This window comes from Leopardus geoffroyi, chromosome D4, assembly GCF_018350155.1.
Source record: "Leopardus geoffroyi isolate Oge1 chromosome D4, O.geoffroyi_Oge1_pat1.0, whole genome shotgun sequence".
Lineage (NCBI taxonomy): Eukaryota > Metazoa > Chordata > Mammalia > Carnivora > Felidae > Leopardus > Leopardus geoffroyi.
In genome coordinates this window covers 72469030-72489472 of record NC_059342.1, presented here as the reverse complement: position 1 = coordinate 72489472, position 20443 = coordinate 72469030, and the positions used below count along the sequence as shown (strand labels likewise).

The following is a 20443-nucleotide window of genomic DNA, read 5'->3' as shown; positions in this document are numbered from 1 at the left end:
CTCTTTGCTGGCTCCTCTTTGCTCAGTCCTCTTTTACGGATGCCCTCTCTGCCTGTTCCTCTTCCTTTTTCTTCATTATCTACCCCCTCTGCCCAGCTAAGAATATTGCCTGTATGCCGAGGATTCCCAGATATGTATCCTAGTCCCAGATTCTCCCCTGAGTGCCGTGCTCATATATCCAGTCATCTCTTAAACAACTTCTTGCACACCCAATTGACAAGTCCAAGAGGATTTTGATTTCTCAACTCTTCTCTCACCTTCAAAGCCATTTTCCGTCCAGGCTTCCCTATCTTGGTTATTGGCATTCCTGTTCACCTGTTGCTCAGGTGAAAAAGCTTCTACCCTTCTCGACCAACTTCTGCTTTTGTTTCTAAAATATATTTGGAATCCACCCACTTCTCTCCATCTTCACCTTCACCACAAAGCAACCTTATCCAAGACAGCAACCTCTTGCTTGGACTCCTACACTGACTTTCTTACTGGTCTTTCTGCTTTCACGGGTGCCTGTCAGTCTCCCACCCCTCACCCCCACTCCCAAGTATGGTGAGACCATAACTTTAAAAAGATCACTCAGAAGTCAGAGTGATCTTTTAAAAATGCATAGGAGAATGTGTCATCCCCAGCTCAAAACCGTCCAATGAGTTAGCATTAGCATTAGAATAGAATCCACGTTCTTACCATGAAGCATGGAGTCTGGCTCCCTGCCTCCCTGACTACATCTCTGCTCTCTCTGTTTCTCGCTAGCATCTGCTGCCCCCCTGCCTTCTTCGCTGTTCCTCAGATGGGTCAAACCTGTTCGTGCATCCAGGCCTTTCCATTTACTGTTTACTCTTCCTGGTGCACACTCTGCACATGGCTTCTTTATAATCATCCAGGTCTCTGCTCAGATGCCAGTACCTTAGAGAAGCTCTCCCTGCCCATCCTTTCAAAAATAACCTCCGTCTCCACCCCATCATTCGCTATCCACTTATCCTGTGTGAATTTCATCATAGAACTTGTTTTCAGAACTTGTATTTAAAAAAATTTTTTTAACGTTTATTTATTTTGAGAGAGAGAGAGGGGGGGAGAGAGAGGGAGGGAAGGGGGGAGGGGCAGGCTGCAAGAGCAGGGGAGGAACAGAGAGAGAGGGAGACAGAATCCCAAGCAGGTTCCAGGCCGTCGGTGCAGAGTCCGACACAGGGCTTGAACCCACAAACCATGAGATCATGACCTGGGCCCAAATCAAGAGTCGGAGGCTTCACCGACTAGGCCACCCAGACACCCCCAGAATTTGTGTTTTTTAGTTTACTTGTTTATTTGCTTTTCCCCGACTAAGCTCCTTGAAGGCAGAGACGTAAAGATAGTGCTGGCACATAGCACAACAAACCCTGAATGGCCATTGCATGGTATTGGCATTGAGGGGATGGCTGGTGAGTTAAGAAAGGCTTTCAAAAAAAAAAAAGAATTTACTAAGTTTTAGGCCGGAAGGAGAAGTAATGTCCAATTGGGCATCTCTCTGTGGTGACTTAGTCAAATGAATACCTATTTAGCTTCCTGCTCTGTGGTCCTTACCGTGTTTGGCTGGTTTGTACTGCTGATTTAAATCAGTATTTCAAATTTTTTGAGTTGGATAAGGGAGTCTCTTCTTGAGGAGACATTTATTTTAATCTTGTTTTGTAGGCTAACTATAGCCCTCTTAGCTGAAGCGCCCTGTACTCATGGCCACCAGGGGACACTGTTGAGCTATTTAAGTCCATTGAGACCCTTCAAAAAGTTCTTTGTGACAACAGCTGCATATTTTCCAACTCTACCCTACTTTAAAGAATTTGAAATTTTAAAAAAGTGAAAAATTCAAGTTGTTATGATCTTTTCAAAAGGTAAAAAAACAAACAAAAAACCACTCAAACTCTCTTTTTTTATAAAAGGGGAAAAAAGAGAGCCTTATGCGTTGATAGGAAGAGGTATGCCTTGATTGCCTAAGATATGGCTGTGTTTCAATAAAATCCTGAACTTTTCAATCTTACCAGAAATGTGAGACAAGGGATTTGGGCCTGGAAAACTCAGCAGCTGATTTCCCAGAAGGAAAGTGAATGGAATTTCCCTTCCGAATGCCTTACATTAAACTAAATCTTCCTGATGGGAACAGGATGAAGAGTAGTGCTTTAAATATATCGCTGACCTCAGAGGAGGGTGCAAGTTCTAGGCACGTTGAAGGGCAGAGGAAAGTGTTGGAGTGAGAAAAGGAGAGCGTGTTGGCCTGAGGGGAGGGGGAGACCAGGTCCTCTCCCAGGGCTTGTGCCTTAGGGCTGACAGCCTCCCTCAGGTAGAGCCCAGTGAGCTGAATTCCTCAGAAGAGCTCCACTACTTACACTCCTTTTAGGACAGGGTAAAGAGCAAACTCCATCCTTGGTGTAGACCCAGAATCAGAAGAGCTTTCACACGTTGGTTATGCTATTTTCTAGCCAAGTCAGAAAGCTTGTCTTCCCATAGGGAGAGAGAAAAAAACCAGAGGGGGGAAAGTGGGGGGCGGGGGAGAGAGAAAACAAATGTGTGTGGAAAGGTTAAGCTAAACCACTTGTGTACACAACACGGTGATAATTTGAGGTTGAATATTTATTATAGAATCAAGAATGCTGGAGGAGAAAAGGGAAGAAAGGATGTCAAGGAAACCATTCCTTCCCAAGGTGCCCTTTAGTACCAAGGCTGGAAACTAATATGGGAAATTTCCCATCTCTGCCTGCATTCGGGAAAAGAAAAAGAGAATGTACTTTTTTCAGATATTCAGGAAAGCAATCAAAAACATAGGTATGTCCTGAGCATTAGCAGACTGTCCCTTTAATGGAGAGAATGGAGAGGTCTAGTCAGGGTAGCTCTGATTCCCCCACAGGACTAGAAGCCACAGCCCCCACGTCTGATATCTCCTCTCTTCCTATTGGGTGTCCCCAGAAAGCACTGTACAGGACCAAGTCTGTTGAGTTCTTCTGCCAGAGGCTTCTCGTCCGTGGTTGGCTACCCATAGACTTCCCAAGGACAGTGTACCCCTGTGTCCTCTGAGAACCCTATTTCCTTGGGCTGTTTCCAGGGTACCACACTTATTCCTGCTGGTCCCCCTTGCTCCCAGGGGGCAGAAGCTGCAGTAGAGGTCCGGAGAGGGACTGGCCTTCATCCCAGCTGTTCCTGTGTTTGTCCGGACTCTCTGAGAGTCTTTCATGGGCACAAGTTCTTTGACATCTGGGTATGTAATGTTAGACCAGAAGGAAGGTATGGCCCTTCCCTACCTCCATGGGCCACCTATTCTCTCATCCCCCGAACTCTCCCAGCTACTTTCTAGCAGATCTAAATCCCAAACCTCCAAGTGAATGGCTATGTGGGGATGGATATCTCCCAGTTCCCTTCACTGAAAGCGTCCACACCCTGACCTAGGCCCCATGGAGACAAGATGATACACCGCAGAGGAAAATAGGCTGGGTGTGTTATTTTCTTGTATTAACGTTACCTTTTACAAAATATGAATGAGAACATTTCTTTACATCAGAAGCCTAAAAACCAGAGTTTCTGTGTGTGGTGGAAGAGTGTGGGAGGGGCATGGGGTGATTTAACAATTTAACCCAGCAAATATTTATTGACTGGTTATGTACAAAGACCTGTGCTAAGTGCTGAAGCGGGGGATGTAAAGATGAAGAGAAGATTGTTCCTTCTCCCCGAAAGGCCAAGTCTCACAACTTCATCGATAGGGGGAATGTAGCCAGCCTTGTAATGGCTGCTGACTTATGGTGCAAGCTACCATTGTTTCTATTGCTGTCAGTTTCAGTTGATCATGCCTCCCCAAGTGTGCAGTGTGATCTGCTGGGGAGGTGCTAAGGATTCAAAAAGAACCAACGCGGTGTTTTTGTATGTATTTATTTATGTGTGTCATTTCCTTGTATTTACTTGAAATTTATAGCATGAAGTTGGGGCTTTAGTTTTGGCACAGATTCAATTTTCTTTTCCGTTCTTTTTATTCATGTTGGTGTGTTTTAGAGGAATTTTAACACATTTTCACTAATATTACTTCCTTTCTCTTACTGATTTTAATAGTTTGCCTACATTAATGATATTAACCTTTTGTTATACATATTATAACCCACCTCCTGGGTTATTTACTGTTTATTTTTCTTGTCAGTATTCTTTTTTAACATTTTAGACATTTAAAAATTTCATGTAATCAATTCTATTGATTCTTTTATAGTTTCTGCCTCTGCTCATGCCAAGAAAAACCTTCCCCGACCCTGAAATTAGATCAGTTCTTATTCTCTAATATTGTCTAATGCTTCGTCGTCGTCTTTTTTTTTTTTAAAGTAATCTCTGTGCCCAATGTAGGGCTTGAACTCACAACCCCAAGATCAAGGGTCAGATGCTCTACTGACTGAGCCATCCCTCTGATGCTTCTTGATAGTTTTGCTTTTTGCCTTTAAACTTAGACCCATTTGGAATTGATATATGGTATAAGGCTAAATTTACAGGGTATTTTTTTTCCCCTAACTGATAAGCCAGTTTCCCACCACCTTTTTTTTTTTTTAATTTTTACATTATTATTATTTTTTAAATATTTATTTATTTTTTAGAGAGAGCACGAGAGGGAGAGGGGCAGAGAGAGAAACAGACAGAATTAGAGGCAGGCTCCAGGCTCCGAACTGTCAGCACTGAGCCTGATGCGGGGTTCAAACTCACAAGCCATGAGAATATGACCTGAACTGAAGTCGGACGCTTAACCAACTGACCACCCAGGTGTCTCCCATACTACCTTTTGAAAGACTGTCTGTGCCATGCACTATATTCTCATTTATTTGTTTGGATCTCTTTCTAGACTGTCTAGTTTCTTCCATTCCTTTGCTTGTCCTGGGCTTGTACCATACTATTTCAATTATTGTAATTTTATGCTATATTTAATTTTTTATAGGGAAAGTTCTCCTTCACTGCTTTTCTCCTTACTCTCCAGAGTTTTCTCACATGGCAGTCCCCATATTTTCCTTTGTCATTTGCTTCTGGGGCCTTCCCCCATCTTACATACCCAGGGTGGAAGAACTACACTCTCCAGCCCAGACATGACCCATTTCTGGCCTTGGGTCTGATTTGATTTAAATCAGTAATGAGGCTAATGTAAAGAAAAGCACATCTACCCAGGACAGCAGCTGGGGCCGGGGGTGGGGTGGGGCGCGGGACTGGGAATAGCACCTCGGAAAACATGGCTGGAAGTTAAGATTATTTAACCTTGAAATGTGGCAAACAACTCACCTAATGAAGTTCAAGCTTTTACATGAGTGAAAAAAAAGTAGCCTATTTAAAATAGAAGGTGGGGAAGGTCTTGGAACAGAAAGCAGTCTGGAAGTCACATGTGGATGGAATTGGCCGGATGGCAGTGGCACATTTAGAACTAACTGCAGGCATGAAACTAGCAAAGGGCAGTGTAGCATGAAACAGTCAGGGGTGGCTTTCCAGCTCCTTCTGTGGGCCTGCCTTCTCCCAGCTGAGCTAGCACTTTGTTCTGCTTGTACCGAGGACGGGGCAAAACTGGGCAGTCTTAAGAGGTGAACCAAAAGACGAGAGTAACTGGAATTATTAATCAGAGAAGAACAAACAGAGGAAAAATTTAAAAGAGCCCGAGGAAGGTTCTCAGAGAGTGAACAGTTCATCCCCCTCTGGGCTGAAAACAGGAAATGTGTGATAAAAAGCACTTGCTTTACTGTGACAACAGGACATCACAAATGAAAGGGCATTTCAATGTTAGCGTGAAGGGCTGAGGGCAGAAATTCTCAGACTGGAAGGGGCACATTACGCTGGAGGACCTGGCCAAGGCTTTTCAAACCTCAGCCTCCTCTCCCCATCGCGGCTGCGGGAACCTGGCGGTCGTCTTCCTCAGGGGCATGAGTTTCGGAATCTCTTTGGAACACACACCTCTTGGAAACAGCGTAGACCTCCAAGGCCTTTTGTGAGACCCTGACTGTGTAAGCAGGGGCTGTTCCAGGTCACCTTCCAGGGTCCCTAGCAATCCCACAGGCTTATGGAAATGTAATTTATGTGGCCATATCTAGGTGACTTTGGAAGGAATTCTAGATTTAGCACGGTTTAATAAAAGTTACTGGGGCTCTCACTCTTCCACTTGGTATCAGATGCCTGGGGATCCTAGTGGTCGGTGCTGAGGTGCATTTACCCCATCACCCCGGGGAGCTACCGACGGCTGACTCTGAAGCACCACCACGGTTTGCTCCTGTCTGGACCTGCATTCTAACTGCCGGCTGGACAATTCCACAAGCATGTCAGTGAGCTGCTTCTGAACTTCTCTTCCAGACCTTGCATGACATCACTGCTGACTCGGTTGTCAAAACCAAAGCCCAGATTCTTCCCTCTTCCTTATCTTCCACCACGTTCTGTTCTCTCTTTCCCTGAGTGTCTCTTCCACCTGCCCCCTCTTCTCCATTCTCAGTGCTGTCACTTGCTTCAGACCTCAGGCACATCTTAACAAGGTTTTGGACAACTGGTACTTGGGTTCTTTTTCAGTTCCTCCTTCAACCAGCTGTCTACATTGTATTTCTTTTTTTTTTTTTTTTTTAACGTTTAATTGCTTTGAGAGAGAGAGAGACAGCACAAGTGGGGGAGGGGAAGAGAGAGAGGGAGACAGAGAATCCCAAGCAGGCTCTGCACTGTCAGTGTGGAGCCCAACACGAGGGCTTGAACTCAGGAAACCCATGAGATATGACCAGAGTTGAAACCAAGAGTCAGATGTTTAACTGAGCTACCCAGGTGCCCTAATATTTCTTTTTTTAAAAATATTTATTTATTTATTTATTTATTTATTTTGGGGGAGAGACAGACCATGAGCAGGGGAGGGGCAGAGGGAGAGAGAGAATCCCAAGTAGGCTCCACCTTCAGCTCAGAGCCTGACTCGGGGCTTGATCTCACAACTCTGAGATCATGACCTGAGGTGAAGTCAGGAGTTGGATGCTTAACCATCTGAGGCACTCAGCTGCCCCTAAATTGTCTTTCTAAAATACACATCTGCTAAGAAATCTGTAAATGACTTCATTCTATTGCCAGGACCTCAGATCTGACCTCTACCCACACCTCCCACTTTGTTGCCTACCAGACCGGGGCTCAGCCTTTCAGCTATGCTGAACTACTGGTGGGGCTGCAGTTCTGTCTCTGCCCTCTCTCCCACCTCCTGCCCCTGTATACGTATATTTCTGCATTCTGTGGTCTCGGCGCCCCCTGCCCTTGTTCAGGTGTCCTTCCTCTGCACCTTCTACAACACCCTGTGTATAACTTTCTCATGGTTCTGAGCACTGCATGTTTCTGAAACCGTCTCCACTATTAGAGTTTGAACTCCTGGAGGGCAGAAACTGTGTCTTCCATGGCTGTTTCTTCCAGCCTCCCATGGAATGTGATGTATAAAGGTAGCTAATAAAGGTGTTGATTGATGATGTATAAATGACATATTTGTTAGAGCTTTTTTTTAAAAAAATTTTTTTAACGTTTATTTATTTTTGAGACAGAGAGAGACAGAGCATGAACAGGGGAGGGGCAGAGAGAGAGGGAGACACAGAATCTGAAACAGTCTCCAGGCTCTGAGCTGTCAGCACAGAGCCCGACATGGGGCTCGAACTCACGGACTGTGAGATCATGACCTGAGCCGAAGTCGGACGCTTAACCGATCAAGCCACCCAGGCGCCCTGTTAGAGCTTTTTTTAATTGGGGAATGATTGGCATACAAGTTATATTAGTTTCAGGTATACAACATAAAAATTTGATATTTATATACATTATGAAATGGTCACCACAATAAATGCAGCCACCATCTGTCACCATACAGAGTTGCTACAATATTATTGACTGTATTCCTTATGCTGTACATTACATCCCCATGTCTTATTTATTTTATAACTAGAATATTGTACCTCTTAATCCCTTTCTCTTATTTTGTCTACCCCCCAAATCCCCTTCCCTCTGGCAACTATCATATTATATTTTATTTTTTTAAGTTTATTTTTAAGAGAAAGAGAGAGAGAGACAGAGTGCAAGCAGGGGAGGGGCAGAGAGAGAGGGAGACACAGAATCTGAGGCAGGCTCCAGGCTTCAAGATGTCAGCGCAGAACCCAATGTCTTGAACTCGTGAACTGTGAGATCATGACCTGAGCCAAAGTCGGACGCTTAACTGACTGAACCATCCAGGCGCCCCTCATGATAGTGCTTTAAAATCTATCTAGGAAGGTCTAAGTTTTTATTATAATTTGGATTGGAAATTTCTACCCCAAGTCTATTTTCTGATTGGGTAAATAGAGTCTTGAGTGTTTATTTTGGCCTCCTACTCCTCACTTTCACTGTAACAGAGTTCTAGGCCAGGGTTGGGAGGGGGGGCATTCATATTTTATTCTTTGTCTTTCTTCCTTTCTCCCTCTATAAATCTCATCCACTTGATAGCAGTGTTGAGAAGATCATAGGAGATGAGGCCTGTGCAGAAAACAGCTAGTACATTTAGTTAGTGCCCAGTGCATCTCAGCTGTGTTACCCACAAGGCACAATGGCGGCCGGTGCCTTCATACTGTGAATGTAGCTATCAGTTAGATACTGGAACACTGGTGTCAGCCAACATAGTCCCCTCCCAGTGGAAAGTCTATTTGGGAAACCTGGTTGCTGGAGAGAACAAAAGAAGGACAGAATGTTCTGTGATTGGGAAGGATCTAGAAGTCTGATATGCTGGTTTTCCCCAGCATATCTGGAACCTGTCCACCAAGTTAACTGTAAGGCCCGCTGTATCCACCCTGTCAGCACTGGGGAATTGCTTATTTTCTTTAAACTTTATTGTGGTAAAATATATAACATAAAATGTACCATTGTAACCGTTTTCTGGCACAGAATTAAGTACATTCATGATATTGTAAATCATCACCACTATCTATTTCTACAATCTTTTCATCACCCCAGACAGAAATTCTGTTGATCATTACACAATTAACTCCCCCTTGCCTACCCACCCCTCAGTCCTTAGCAACTTCCAATCTACTTCTTCTTCTATGAATTTGTCTGTTCTAGATATTGCATGTAGGAGGGATCATACAATGTCTTTCTAAGTCTGGCTTACTTAGTGTCATGTTTTCAAGATTCATCCGTGTTATAGCATATGTCAGAAAATGCTCATCAGTCCTTACATTTGAACTTTCCTTTTGATGGCCCCCATTAGGACCACTTTGGTCATGCTTCCATTTGTTCTGATCACACCCTTTTCCTCTTTTCGACTTGTTTTCAGAGCCTCCCCTTCCAGAAGTAGACTTTGTCACAGTGCATGGAAAGCCTCTACCACGTCTGAGACTGAGGAAAGCCAAGGAGAAAAATGGACCGATCAGGTGAGCAGTGCCCCCTTCTCCATGGTTGTCCAGGGATCCTCATAGAGAGTTTTGGAAACTTTGGTTTAATTGAGGAGATCTCTCTTTAGGTGCTGCACTCAAATTATTGGGGCAGTATAGGCAGGGCCTCTTATTCATTTATTGTTTTAAACTTTTTTTTTTTAAGTTTGTTTTATTTTGAGAGAGAGAGTGAGTGCATGGGAGGGGCAGAGAGCGAGAGAGAGGGAAAGAGAGAATCTCAAGCAGGCTCTGTATTGTCAGTATGGAGCCAGATGTGGGGCTTGAACTCACGAACTGATCATGTCCTGAGCTTAAACCAAGAGTCGGCCATGCAGGTGCCCCGGGGCCTTTTATTTTTGATTCCTTGGGCACAGACTGGGTCTTTAACTCCAACCAGGGCCCTTCCAAATGAATAGAGAGACTTCTAAGGAGCCAGAAACAAGCATTTGGGCAGCTTAGCTCAATAATTAAATCCATTCCTTTGGTCAGTGGACAAGCATTGGTTGAGTGTGACGTATCAGGTGTGATCCTTTGCACTCATATCTTCACATACATCTCTTCGTGATGATGGATCAAGAGCATCATTTCATTTACCAAAGACAGAGTATGTTTTTCTTTATTTAAGGATGATCTTTGGGTATGGGTAGTGGCTTCTGAAAGGGTCATTTGGATAACTCTCTTAATTCAACCACATATTGAGTTAAGGGCAAGGCACTGGGTAGTTAATAACTGCTTCTGGGATTCCAGATTGCATTAGGATGGAATTAATCCACCTCAGTTGGAGAACTACATTGTCTTCTATTAGGCATTATATTTAGAGGGTCATGGTTGGATTAAGAAAGTAGAATTATTCCCTTTTTTTTTTTTTTTAGAAAGGAAGATAGAGGTTTCCCTGGAGAGATAAGCAACTCTCTCACAGGAATAAGGCAAGGACGTGGCAATAACCTTGCCATCCTTGACCTAACCTTCATTGTCTTATGTCAGTCTTGACCTGTTAGTCTAATGACCCTTCAGTACAATCAAGGTGAAAATAAATGTGAGATATTATAAAGTTAAAAGAAAGTCTGGATCTATTATTTGTGTGTCCATTTATCTTTATTTTTTTTATTTAAAAAAATTTTTTTTAATGTTTATTTGTTTTTGAGACAGAGAGAGACAGAGCGTGAGTGGGGGAGGGGCAGAGAGAGAGGGAGACACAGAATCCGAAACAGGGTCCAGGCTCTGAACTGTCAGCACAGAGCCCAATGCGGGGCTTGAACCCACGAACCGTGAGATCATGACCTGAGCCGAAGTCGGACGCTTAACCGACTGAGCCACCCAGGCGCCCCCATTTATCTTCATTTTAAAAAAATGTTTATTAATTTATTTTGAGAGAGAGAGTGAGTGTGACTGGGAGAGGGGCAGAGAGAGAGGGAGATAGAGAATCCCAAGCAGGCTCTACACGGCCAGCGCAGAGCCTGATGTAGGGCTCAAACCCACAAACTGTGAGATCATGACCTGAACCAAGATCAAGAGTTGGTTGCTTAACTGACTGAGCCACCCAGGTGTCCCAATCTGTGTGGCCATATATAATGAAACTTAGGCTTTTCCTGTCTTTCCATTAGTTTAAGTGCAGCAAATTCTTAAAGGTCTTTCCTGGGATGGCTATTGCCCACATTGTTCTGTTTCTGACAAGTTACTGGAAGGCACTGCAATTCTGTTGCTATAAGGAGAACAGAAGTTATGATATCACTGTCTGAGAGAACTTGCAAGAGTAAATGTGATATGTAGGCCAAATAGTTACGTAAGGCAAAAAGAAAAGCCAAATGACAGTCTATCTTGGTGGCTAATGTGCTCTCCAGTGCCTCCAAAACAGGAAGTGGAGATCTGTGAGTCATTCGGGGGGGGGGGGGGGCGGTGAGAAAGAGGGGAGAAGTCTTTCCAGAACAGTCATGTTCCAAACAGCCACAACTGCTTCCCTAACGTCATCAGGGTTAATTACCAGAAGGCAAGTGGGGTGATTTCCTCTCCCTGAGTACCTGGTTTGAGCTGGGGCAGCAGCTTTGCCAGTGTGTGAGACAGGCCTGAATCTGCTTTGTGCATCATTGGGGGTAGGGTAGTGGCTTGGGGCACTTGGTGGAGCTGGGCTCTGGGACCATGGCTGCCTCCTTAGCTTGGTGATCTTGGACAGATGATACAGCCTGTTCCTGGGTTCTCTTAATGCTAGTGTCTCCCACACTTGCCAACTTCTAGAAATCACCTAGGGGTGCTTTATCAGCAGTGCAAATTCTTGCACTTGACTCTTGGAGATTTCGATTCAGTAGGTCTGGGATAGGGGCTGGAAATTTGTATAATTATCAAGCAACTCACCTGATTATGATCATGCTAACTGGGGAAGACTGCTTTATGCCCCATGACTGGTGCCTCTAATGGGCAATGTCCAGAACCAAAGGTATGCCTTGAACTTGCACTTGAACACCACTATCTACATGGAAAGACAAGGTGGATTTGAAGAGGAGCTTGTGGGCAGCACGGAGCTGCCGCACTATTTACTTTCTTACCTGCAGCCATGATTCGTAGGAATGTCTTCAGGTCTCCAGGAAACTGTATTGTTACAAGTGTTCCCTTGTAGGGAGTGGATTCTTAGTAAATGTTTACAGTGGTGGTGATGACAGCTCACTGCCCTGCAGGCTTTACTTTGTACCTTTTGGAGAAAGCCCTTTGCTGGAAAGTGAGCCCAGACTTTGTGGAAATCAGGACTCTGGGACACCTAGGGTTTTTGGGGTGGAGATTTTCCAAGTCCAACACCTACTATGGTGGGGGGCTCCCTTTTCTTAACGTAGTGACCCATGGACTTTTAGGAAGGAAGAGGTAGGGCGTTTAGGAATGTGGAGCAGGTAGTGTATATTTATTGGTAAAATAGATCATGTGGCCTAATGGTTTGGAAATGACCCCAATCATATTCGGTACTGATGCATATTTTTCCTCTTTATTGAAATTTCAACTCAAGAAATGTTAGTGGGGAGTCAATCACAGCCAAAGAACTGTGTAAGGATTTGCAAGGATATAAGTGTCAATCATTTAAATCCCTGCTCTTAAGCCTGATCGGGAAAGCAGGTGTTCAGACATGTGCTATACTAGAGGCAGGAGATAAGGACTGAAGAGACGGGAACAAAAAAGAAGACGTGATTCATTCTCAGTGCGTTTTTATGCTGACACCTCCTTTCACCGACAGGTTTTGAATTTGGTGGGATAAACCATAATACACACAAAAGGAGAGTAGATTGCTGGTGTGCCTCTTTGTCCACACTTAGGGAACAGTTCCACAATGCACATATGACATTGTCCCTTTCAGGCTATTTCAGGATATTGTCAGGCTGGACTAACTCATGGTGACTTTGCACTCCTTCCTTCTCATTTATTTCACATGAACTTTGGTATCAGTCTGTGAACCGGAGGGAATGCAGATCACATGAGTTCCGTTTCAGGTTGCCATGTGATTAGAGCCTTTTTGCAGACTTAGCCCATTAACTCTTGTAGGCGGCCAGCCTCCATGTGACTGCTGAACCCTTGGCCCAGCTGGGCTTTATTTGCCCACGTGGAGAGCATTGATTAGATCGGCTTTATGGCGTGCACACTCAGGGCGGCCATACTTGTAACAACTTCTCCCAGCTCTAGAGGATGTACTTGGCGTCCATCCTCAGCGAGAACTTGAGATCCCTCACCCCATGTCATGTGGCGTTAGCAGTACAGGTTCAAACTGAAGTGCCCTACCTGTTGGAGCCATCAGACTGTCGATCCGCTGTGGGCAAGGACTTTTTCTTGTGCAGTGTTGTATGTGCCTCTAGTGCCTAGAGGAGTGTTTCTTTCATAGCAGGTGCTCAATAAATATGAATAAATCAATGAATGAAGCAAGGGTCTGATAGACATTTTCTTTTTATTTCCAGTTCCTACCAGGTGTTGGTGCTTCCCCTGGCCCTCCAAAGCACTTTTTTTTGTGATTCTGAAGGGGCTACCTCATTCTTTAGCAACACCTCTGATGCCAGTGGATATGTGGCTGCGGAACTACTGGCCAAAGATGTCCCAGATGATGCCATGGAGATATCTATTGGGGACAGGCTGTACTATGGGAAATACTATAATGCACCTTTGAGAAAAGGGAATGATTACTGCATTATATTACGAATCACAAGTGAATGGAATAAGGTATATACTTCTTTAAAAACTCTTGTGACTTCTGTGTTTTCTTTTTCATGTGAAAGTTAAATGTTTGGACATTTGTTTTCCTGGTATTGGAGATGGACACTGCATGTAATAACCATAAAAATGTGTTGACTGCTTTGCCTTTATATATGACGGGCAGGTGAAACCTTTAAGGAGGTTGATGTTCTGAACTTCCTGCAGGACCTGGCTGGATTTATGCTTGGACTGACCTAGTTTTGGTTCTTCCTCTTAAGCTGCAGGAATGCCCTCATCCTACTGCACTGCTGAAGCCTTAGTTAGAAAGGAACATCTAGATTTCCCTGTCACTTCCTTGTACTCCTGCCAAGCTGCCGCCTCCCCTCACTCTGTCTTGGAAGCAGGAAGGAGAGGCAGATTAACGTCAGCACTGCCCTATTTTCTCCTTCCATTGCTTCCTCGGCCATACCCACCTCTCCTCATCCTTAGAAAGACTATGTTATTCCAGTGGTGGTTCTTTCATGAGACCTAGAACTATGTAGTCATTGTATAATGAATAAATCTAGTGAGTTGGATAGGCAGAAAGCAGGAGCTGGATCAGTGGGCCGGGGTAGAAGTTCTCCTGGAAGAGCCATTGTGATGGGTTGTCCCAGGAGAACTCGAAGAGTGGGATAAATTCACATAGATTGGTGATGGAAATTAGAAAAACATTGTATTAATATTATTAGAAACATTTCCTTTTTAAAAAGGTTTTTAATGTTTAATTTTGAGAGATAAAGTGTGAGTGGAGGAAGGGTGCAGAGAGAGAGAGAGAAAGAGAGAGAGAATCCATAGAAGGCTTGTTGCTGTCAGTGCAAAGCCCAGTGTGGGGCTCAAACCCACTAATGGTGAGATTATGCCCTGAGCTGAAGCTGTCTGTTCAACCAACTGAGCTACCCAGGCACCTCAATAGAAACATCTCTTGACTAATGCATCTGAGCCACCTGGACTATAAGGTTCATCACATACTTACGACCAAGACACACTCTATTTTTTTAATTAGAAAAAATATTTTAAGGTTTAGTTTTGAGAGAGAGACAAAGTGTGAGCAGGGGAGGGGCAGAGAGAGAGGGAGACACAGAATCTGAAGAAGGCTCCAAGCTATGAGCTGTCAACACAGAGTCTGATGTGGGGCTCGAACCCACAAACTGTGAGATCATGACCTGAGCTGAAGTCGGATGCTTAACTGACTGCGCCCCAATTTTTTTTTTTTAATTTGAGAGAGTGCACGTGCATGAGCATGAGTGGGGAAGAGGGCAGAGGGAGAGAGAATCTCAAGCAGGCTCCATGCCCAGTGGGAACCAGATCTCACCACCGTGGGATCATGACCTGAGCTGAAGTCAGACTCTCAACCGACTGAGCCACCCAGGCACCCCATCCTCCCTTTTTAACATTCTACTGTATGTATGCACCACATTTTAGCCATTCATCTGTGGATAGATGCTTGGGTTGCTTCCATCTTTGAGCTATTTTGAATAAGGCCGCTATGAACATGCTGTACAAATATCTCCTTTGAGTCCTTGCTCTCCATTTTTTCGGCATTGACCCAGAGTTGGAATCGTTGGGTCATATGGTAATTATCTATGTATTTTTTTGAAGAACTGCCACACAGCAGTGGCACCATATTACATTCTCACCGACAGTACACAATTATTCCATTTTCTCTACATCCTCCCCAAGAACTGCTGTTTTCTGTTTTGATAATGGCCCTCCTAATGGATGTGGGGTGGTGTCTCATTGTGGTTTGGGCTTCTGTTTTTCTAATGATTAGCGATGTTGAGCATCTTTTCAAAATGCTTTTGACAGCTTTTATATCTTCTTTGGGGAAATGGTTATTCAAGTCATTTGCCCATTTTTTTTAATGTTTACTTTTTGAGAGGGCACACATGCACACACGTGTGTGAGCAGGAGAGGGGCAGAGAGAGAGGGGGGACAGAGGATCAAAAGTGGGCTCTGTGCTGACAGCAGAGAGCCCAACTCAGGGTTCAAACCCACAAACTGAACCATGAAATCATGACCTGAGCCAAACTTGGATGCTCAACCAACTGCGTCACCCATATGCCTCCCTTTACCCATTTTTGAAAAAGGTTATTTATTTCTTTGTTGTTGGGTTTTAGGAGTTCTCTATATATTCTGGATATTAATCCTTTATGAGATTTGCAATGTACAAATATTTTCTACCATTCCATGGATGTCCTTTTTACTCTGTCATAAGTGCCTTTTGATGCACAAAAGTTCTTAATGTTACAAGCTTCTTTTTTTAATTCCAGTATAATTAATATACAGTGTTACATTTCAAGTGTACAATATAGTGATTCAGCAATTCAGTGCATTATTCAGTGCTCATCATGATAAGTGAACTCAGTATTTCATTTATTTATTTCATTTATTCACCCATTTATTTCACCCACCCACCAAGCCTTGGGCATCAACCAGTTTGTTCTCTGTATTTAGAAGTTTTTTTCCTCTTTGTCTCTTCTCTGCCTCATTTCACTTAGCATTATACTCTCTAGATCCCTCTATATTGTTGCAGATGGCAAGTTGTCATTCTTTTTTATGGCTGAGCAACACACACACACACATCTTTATCCATTCATCTTTTGATGGACACTTGAATTGCTTCCATATCTTGCTTATTGTATATAGTGCTGCAATAAACATAGGGGTGCATGTATTTTTTTCAATTCAGTTTTCATATGCTTTGGGTAAATACCCAATAGTGGCATTACTGGATCATATGGTAGTTCTATTTTTAATTTTTTGAGGGCCCTCCGTACAGTTTTCCACAGTGGCCACACCAGTTTGCATCCTGCTAACAGTGCATGAGTGTGCTTTTTTGTCCACATCCTCAAAAGATCTTAATTTTGATGAAGTCAAGTTTGTCTATTTTTTCTTTTGTTGCCCATGCCTTTGGTGTTACATCCAAGAAATAATTGCTAAATCCAACTGTTAAAAAGATCTGTATATCTTCTTTGGCACCATTTGTCAAAAAGATTTCCTTTACCCATTGAATGTTCTTGGCCACCCTTGTTGAAAATTATTTGATATGTATGCAAGAGCTTCTTTTTGGGCTCTCTATTCTGTATTGGTCTATGTGTCTGTCTTTATGCCAGCACCACACAGTTTTGATTACTATAGCTTTGGAGTAAAATTTGAAACCAGGAAGTGTTTTCCAGTTCTCCCAGTTCTCTGTGTATCTGTCCCAGTAACTAGCACCACCATGCACCCACTTGCTAAGATAGAAATGGAGGAATAATTCTTGCCTCCTGCCTCCTTATCTTCTTGTCTAGTGCATCATCAAATCCTGTCTATTCTATCACCGTAATGCTGTGTAAAATCATCCTTTTCTCTCCTTCCTCATTAACACTGTTTAGCCTTTGACATCTCTTGCCTGAACATCAAATTTTCTAACTCATCTTCCTGTCTCTTATTCTGTCTCCTTGATCCATATAACTGCCAGAATGAGTTTTGTAAAGTGTAAATCTGGTCATGACACTCTGTTTTAATGAGCTCCCTTCTTCACCTGGCCCCACCAATTTCTCTCCTTTAATATACTCCATTCCCAAGTTCCTGCCTTACTGGTTATTAAGGTTAGATCCCTTTCACTGGTTATTATTGGATATTATTTTCCACTAGATGCACTTAGCATCAAGGCAAAATTAGTCACATTCAAAAGCTTATGGCCATTTTGAGCTTTCCCCAGAATTTGTCAGTGTAAATATATTTTTTCAATTTTTAAGAAAACCAGATTGCCCAAGGTTGTCACTTGAAAGAGAATTTCCTTTTGAACTTAGAGGGATCCTTCTCTAACCCCTGCTATTTAGTTTCCTCTGGGGAATGTTTTGTAGAGTAATCCCAGCCATTCCTAACAAATATGCACATAATAACTGGGGGAGAAGAGAAGGTATTTCATTCCAATGAGTTTGTGGGTCTCCTCTACCATGGATGAGCTTTCATATGTTATTACTATTGTTGTTGTTGTTATTTTGTTCTCTTTCTGGCCCTTGGCTACTGTTTGGGTAACTGAGGCAGCCGGGTAAGTATTCTCTAGAGAGGTGAAGTATTATTATATGCCAAGGCTTCTCATAGCCTAGCCTATCACATACATCACTATCTTGCTGAACTGGATGTGACCTCGGAATCTTTCTCAACAGAGTTCACAGGCAGTCAATGCCAGTTGCTCAGAGCTGGCCAGGGGAATGAAACTCATTGCCATTTCTGTCCTTTACCCATAGTGTGTGCTTTGTGAGATCTTTTGAGAAGCTATAGAATTGATCCCCAGGGTCACTTCTGTCCCTGCTATCTATGCCAGTCCCTCGAATACTTAGTAGTCACATGGCTAAGGTATACTATGTTAGAGCTAGAAGAGGCCGTAAAGATATTTTCATCCAAATTAAGAGAAATAGAACATTAAATTTTCTGGGCTAAAATGTATTATTTAAACTGATGTCATGTGCTGCCTAGTTAAACGTGTTGCTGTGTTTTCCTTTATAGGTGAGAAGATGCTCCTGTGCAGTTTGGGCTCACGTGAAAGGTAAAACCATTTTCTGCTTAAGCATCCTGTCCTTATTTCTCCCCTCCAGCCTGCAGCATCGAGTTATGTTAATGAGATTTCTTTTTAAATTGTTAAAGGTGACAGAAACCCATCTCATACTAGTTTAAGCAAAAAGCCATAGCTGAAAAGGATGGGGGTGGGGAGCTTATGGACCCAAACCCACAAGGGCACCAGGACTTCAGAAACTGACACTTGGGACTTGACACCAGGAGTGGCACACTCTGCCTCTGTCTCTGCTGTTTCTTTTCTTTCTTTCTTTTTTCTTTTTTTTTTTTTAACATTTATTCATTTTTGAGAGACAGAGCACAAGCAAGGGAGGGGCAGAGAGAGAAGGAGACATAGAATCTAAAGTAGGCTTCAGGCTCTGAGCTGTCAGCACAGAGTTCCACGCAGGGCTCGAACTCATGAACTGTGAGATCATGACCTGAGCCAAAGTTGGACGCTTAACTGACTGAGCCACCCAGGCACCCCTCTGCTTTCTGTTTCTAAGGATGGGTTGGCTTCATTTTCTTCTACAATAAGCCATGCGATGGAGAGGGATGGGCACCAGCTGCCCAGTTTAGCAACTCCAGTGGGAACAGAAAGTTTTTCAATTCAGGGGAAGAACCGTTTCTCCTAGGTTAAGTGCCTGTCCGTGGGATGACTGGTACCACCTCCTAGAGTACTATGTACAATGAACAGCCTACCTTGGATTTTGGGCTTATTCATGTGGCTGGTTGGGGGCAGATCAGTGTGATTGACATGGACAGCGACACTCGGATTGCACTGAGAGGTGGACACGATCCCCATCAGGAAAAGAGGCATGCAGAAACATGTTGACAGACCAATACAAAGAGCAAAACAGTCCACTGCTTTGAGCCATTTAGCTACTTCGCATGCGCACACACTTATATGTATATTTTTAAGAAAAACCCCCTCCACGATGGAAGAATTATCCTCTATACAACCACAAGTAGAACTCTATTGGATGACAACTGTGTGTGGGTCTGTTACTGCATCCAGCTCCAAGACCAGGATTCCTGAGTACGGTCCATCCCTCTTGATCAAATCCAGGGGGACCTCTCACGATCTGTTAGCAATCTATGACTAAATGCCCAATGTAAGCATCCTCAAACTGCAGTTTATAATGTGAAAGGGGAAACTGAATAAGCGCAATAAGCACTTTCATTTAGAAAGGAGGAAAAGATAAAAGGCTGTGCAGTGGTCAGGGCGCCCATAACAGCGACCACATCCTGCTGGATGGGAAAAACTGGCATCCCCTGCCCTGGCAGCAGAGTGAGCCGCCTGGTCGGTTAGATGGGCTGCCTCAGTCTTTTCCTGGGTCTGCCCGATGGGAGAGTGAGTACCCTTGTCCCTTTCCTCCAGAGCTGTACAGACACAAGAGATGTAGCAGCTGGGTGCTGTGCAGCTTAAACCTTCTTCCTCCCACGGGCAGTTGTCCAGGTGGGAGAACTGCCTCAGGGCTTGAGCAATCACAGCTCCTTGGTTGCCAGACTTGGGATTTCCCTGGCAGTACATTTCTTTAAACCAACAGGCAGCCAGCCAGTGGATTTGATTCCTAGGAATTCCATTAGTTTGTTGCTTAATACCAGAAATCCTGTCAAGTTTATGACCTTTGTATCTGGACCTTTTTTCTTTGCGGTTTATGAGTCCTAGCAACACCCTGAGGAATTTTGCTCTTAGCTTGGAGTATCAGTTTAACCCCTTGCATCCTGTCTGTTACCTCAGAGCAGCATAAAACAATAGGCTGGGGTGGTAAGGAAGTGCCTGCAGAACTCTGCTTCCAGGAGGACTCCAGCTCCGGGCACTTCACAATGGGGGATTTGTTACCTTGTCAGTAGAGGGTGCTTAGCAGGAAATGATGGGAAAGGACCTGGAGAATTAGACTTCCTTCATTTGTCTGCTTGTCTTCTAATCTTATTTCCCATCTTTTTAATCTCTACTGACACCAACTTCAAAAAGAGCAGAGGACATGGCTTTTCTACTGGGCAAGGCTCATTACCAGACCATTGGATTGTGGTTGCCAGGCAGCGAGGGTCTTTGTGCCCCACCCCCCTCTACTCTCTTGAGAGATAATTTACATATAACATTGAATTTAAGGTGGTGACTTGATCTATATTGCAAAATGATTACCACAATGAGGTTAGTTAACACCTCCATCAGCTCACATGATTACCATGTATATTTGTGTTATGTGTGAACATTTAAGATCTTCTCTCTTGGCAGCTTTCAAGTATTTAATACAGTATTGTTAATTATAGTTGCCATGTTGTACATTAGATCCCTAGTACTTATTCATTTTATAACTGGAAGTTTGTACTCTGGCCAACATCAC

At 43.7% G+C, this 20443-nt stretch overlaps 1 protein-coding gene across 14 annotated transcripts in view; it reads left to right on the top strand.

The window, feature by feature from the left end:
- Positions 1 to 20443, top strand: part of SUSD1 (sushi domain containing 1) — a 258157-nt gene that overhangs the window by 106583 nt on the left and 131131 nt on the right. For 9 of the 14 annotated variants that reach the window (XR_006710319.1, XR_006710318.1, XR_006710320.1 and 6 more), the window contains exons 13-15: positions 9260 to 9356; positions 13283 to 13541; positions 18048 to 18087. Coding sequence is in view for 11 of the 14 variants with exons in the window: in XM_045469272.1 (XP_045325228.1) it covers positions 9260 to 9356; positions 13283 to 13541; positions 18048 to 18087 (396 nt within the window). In the remaining 3 variants the exon portion in view is untranslated. Of the gene's footprint in view, positions 1 to 9259; positions 9357 to 13282; positions 13542 to 18047; positions 18088 to 19543; positions 20432 to 20443 lie in introns of those variants that run through there. The other 5 variants (XM_045469267.1, XM_045469273.1, XM_045469275.1 and 2 more) reach the window with 2 other exon arrangements.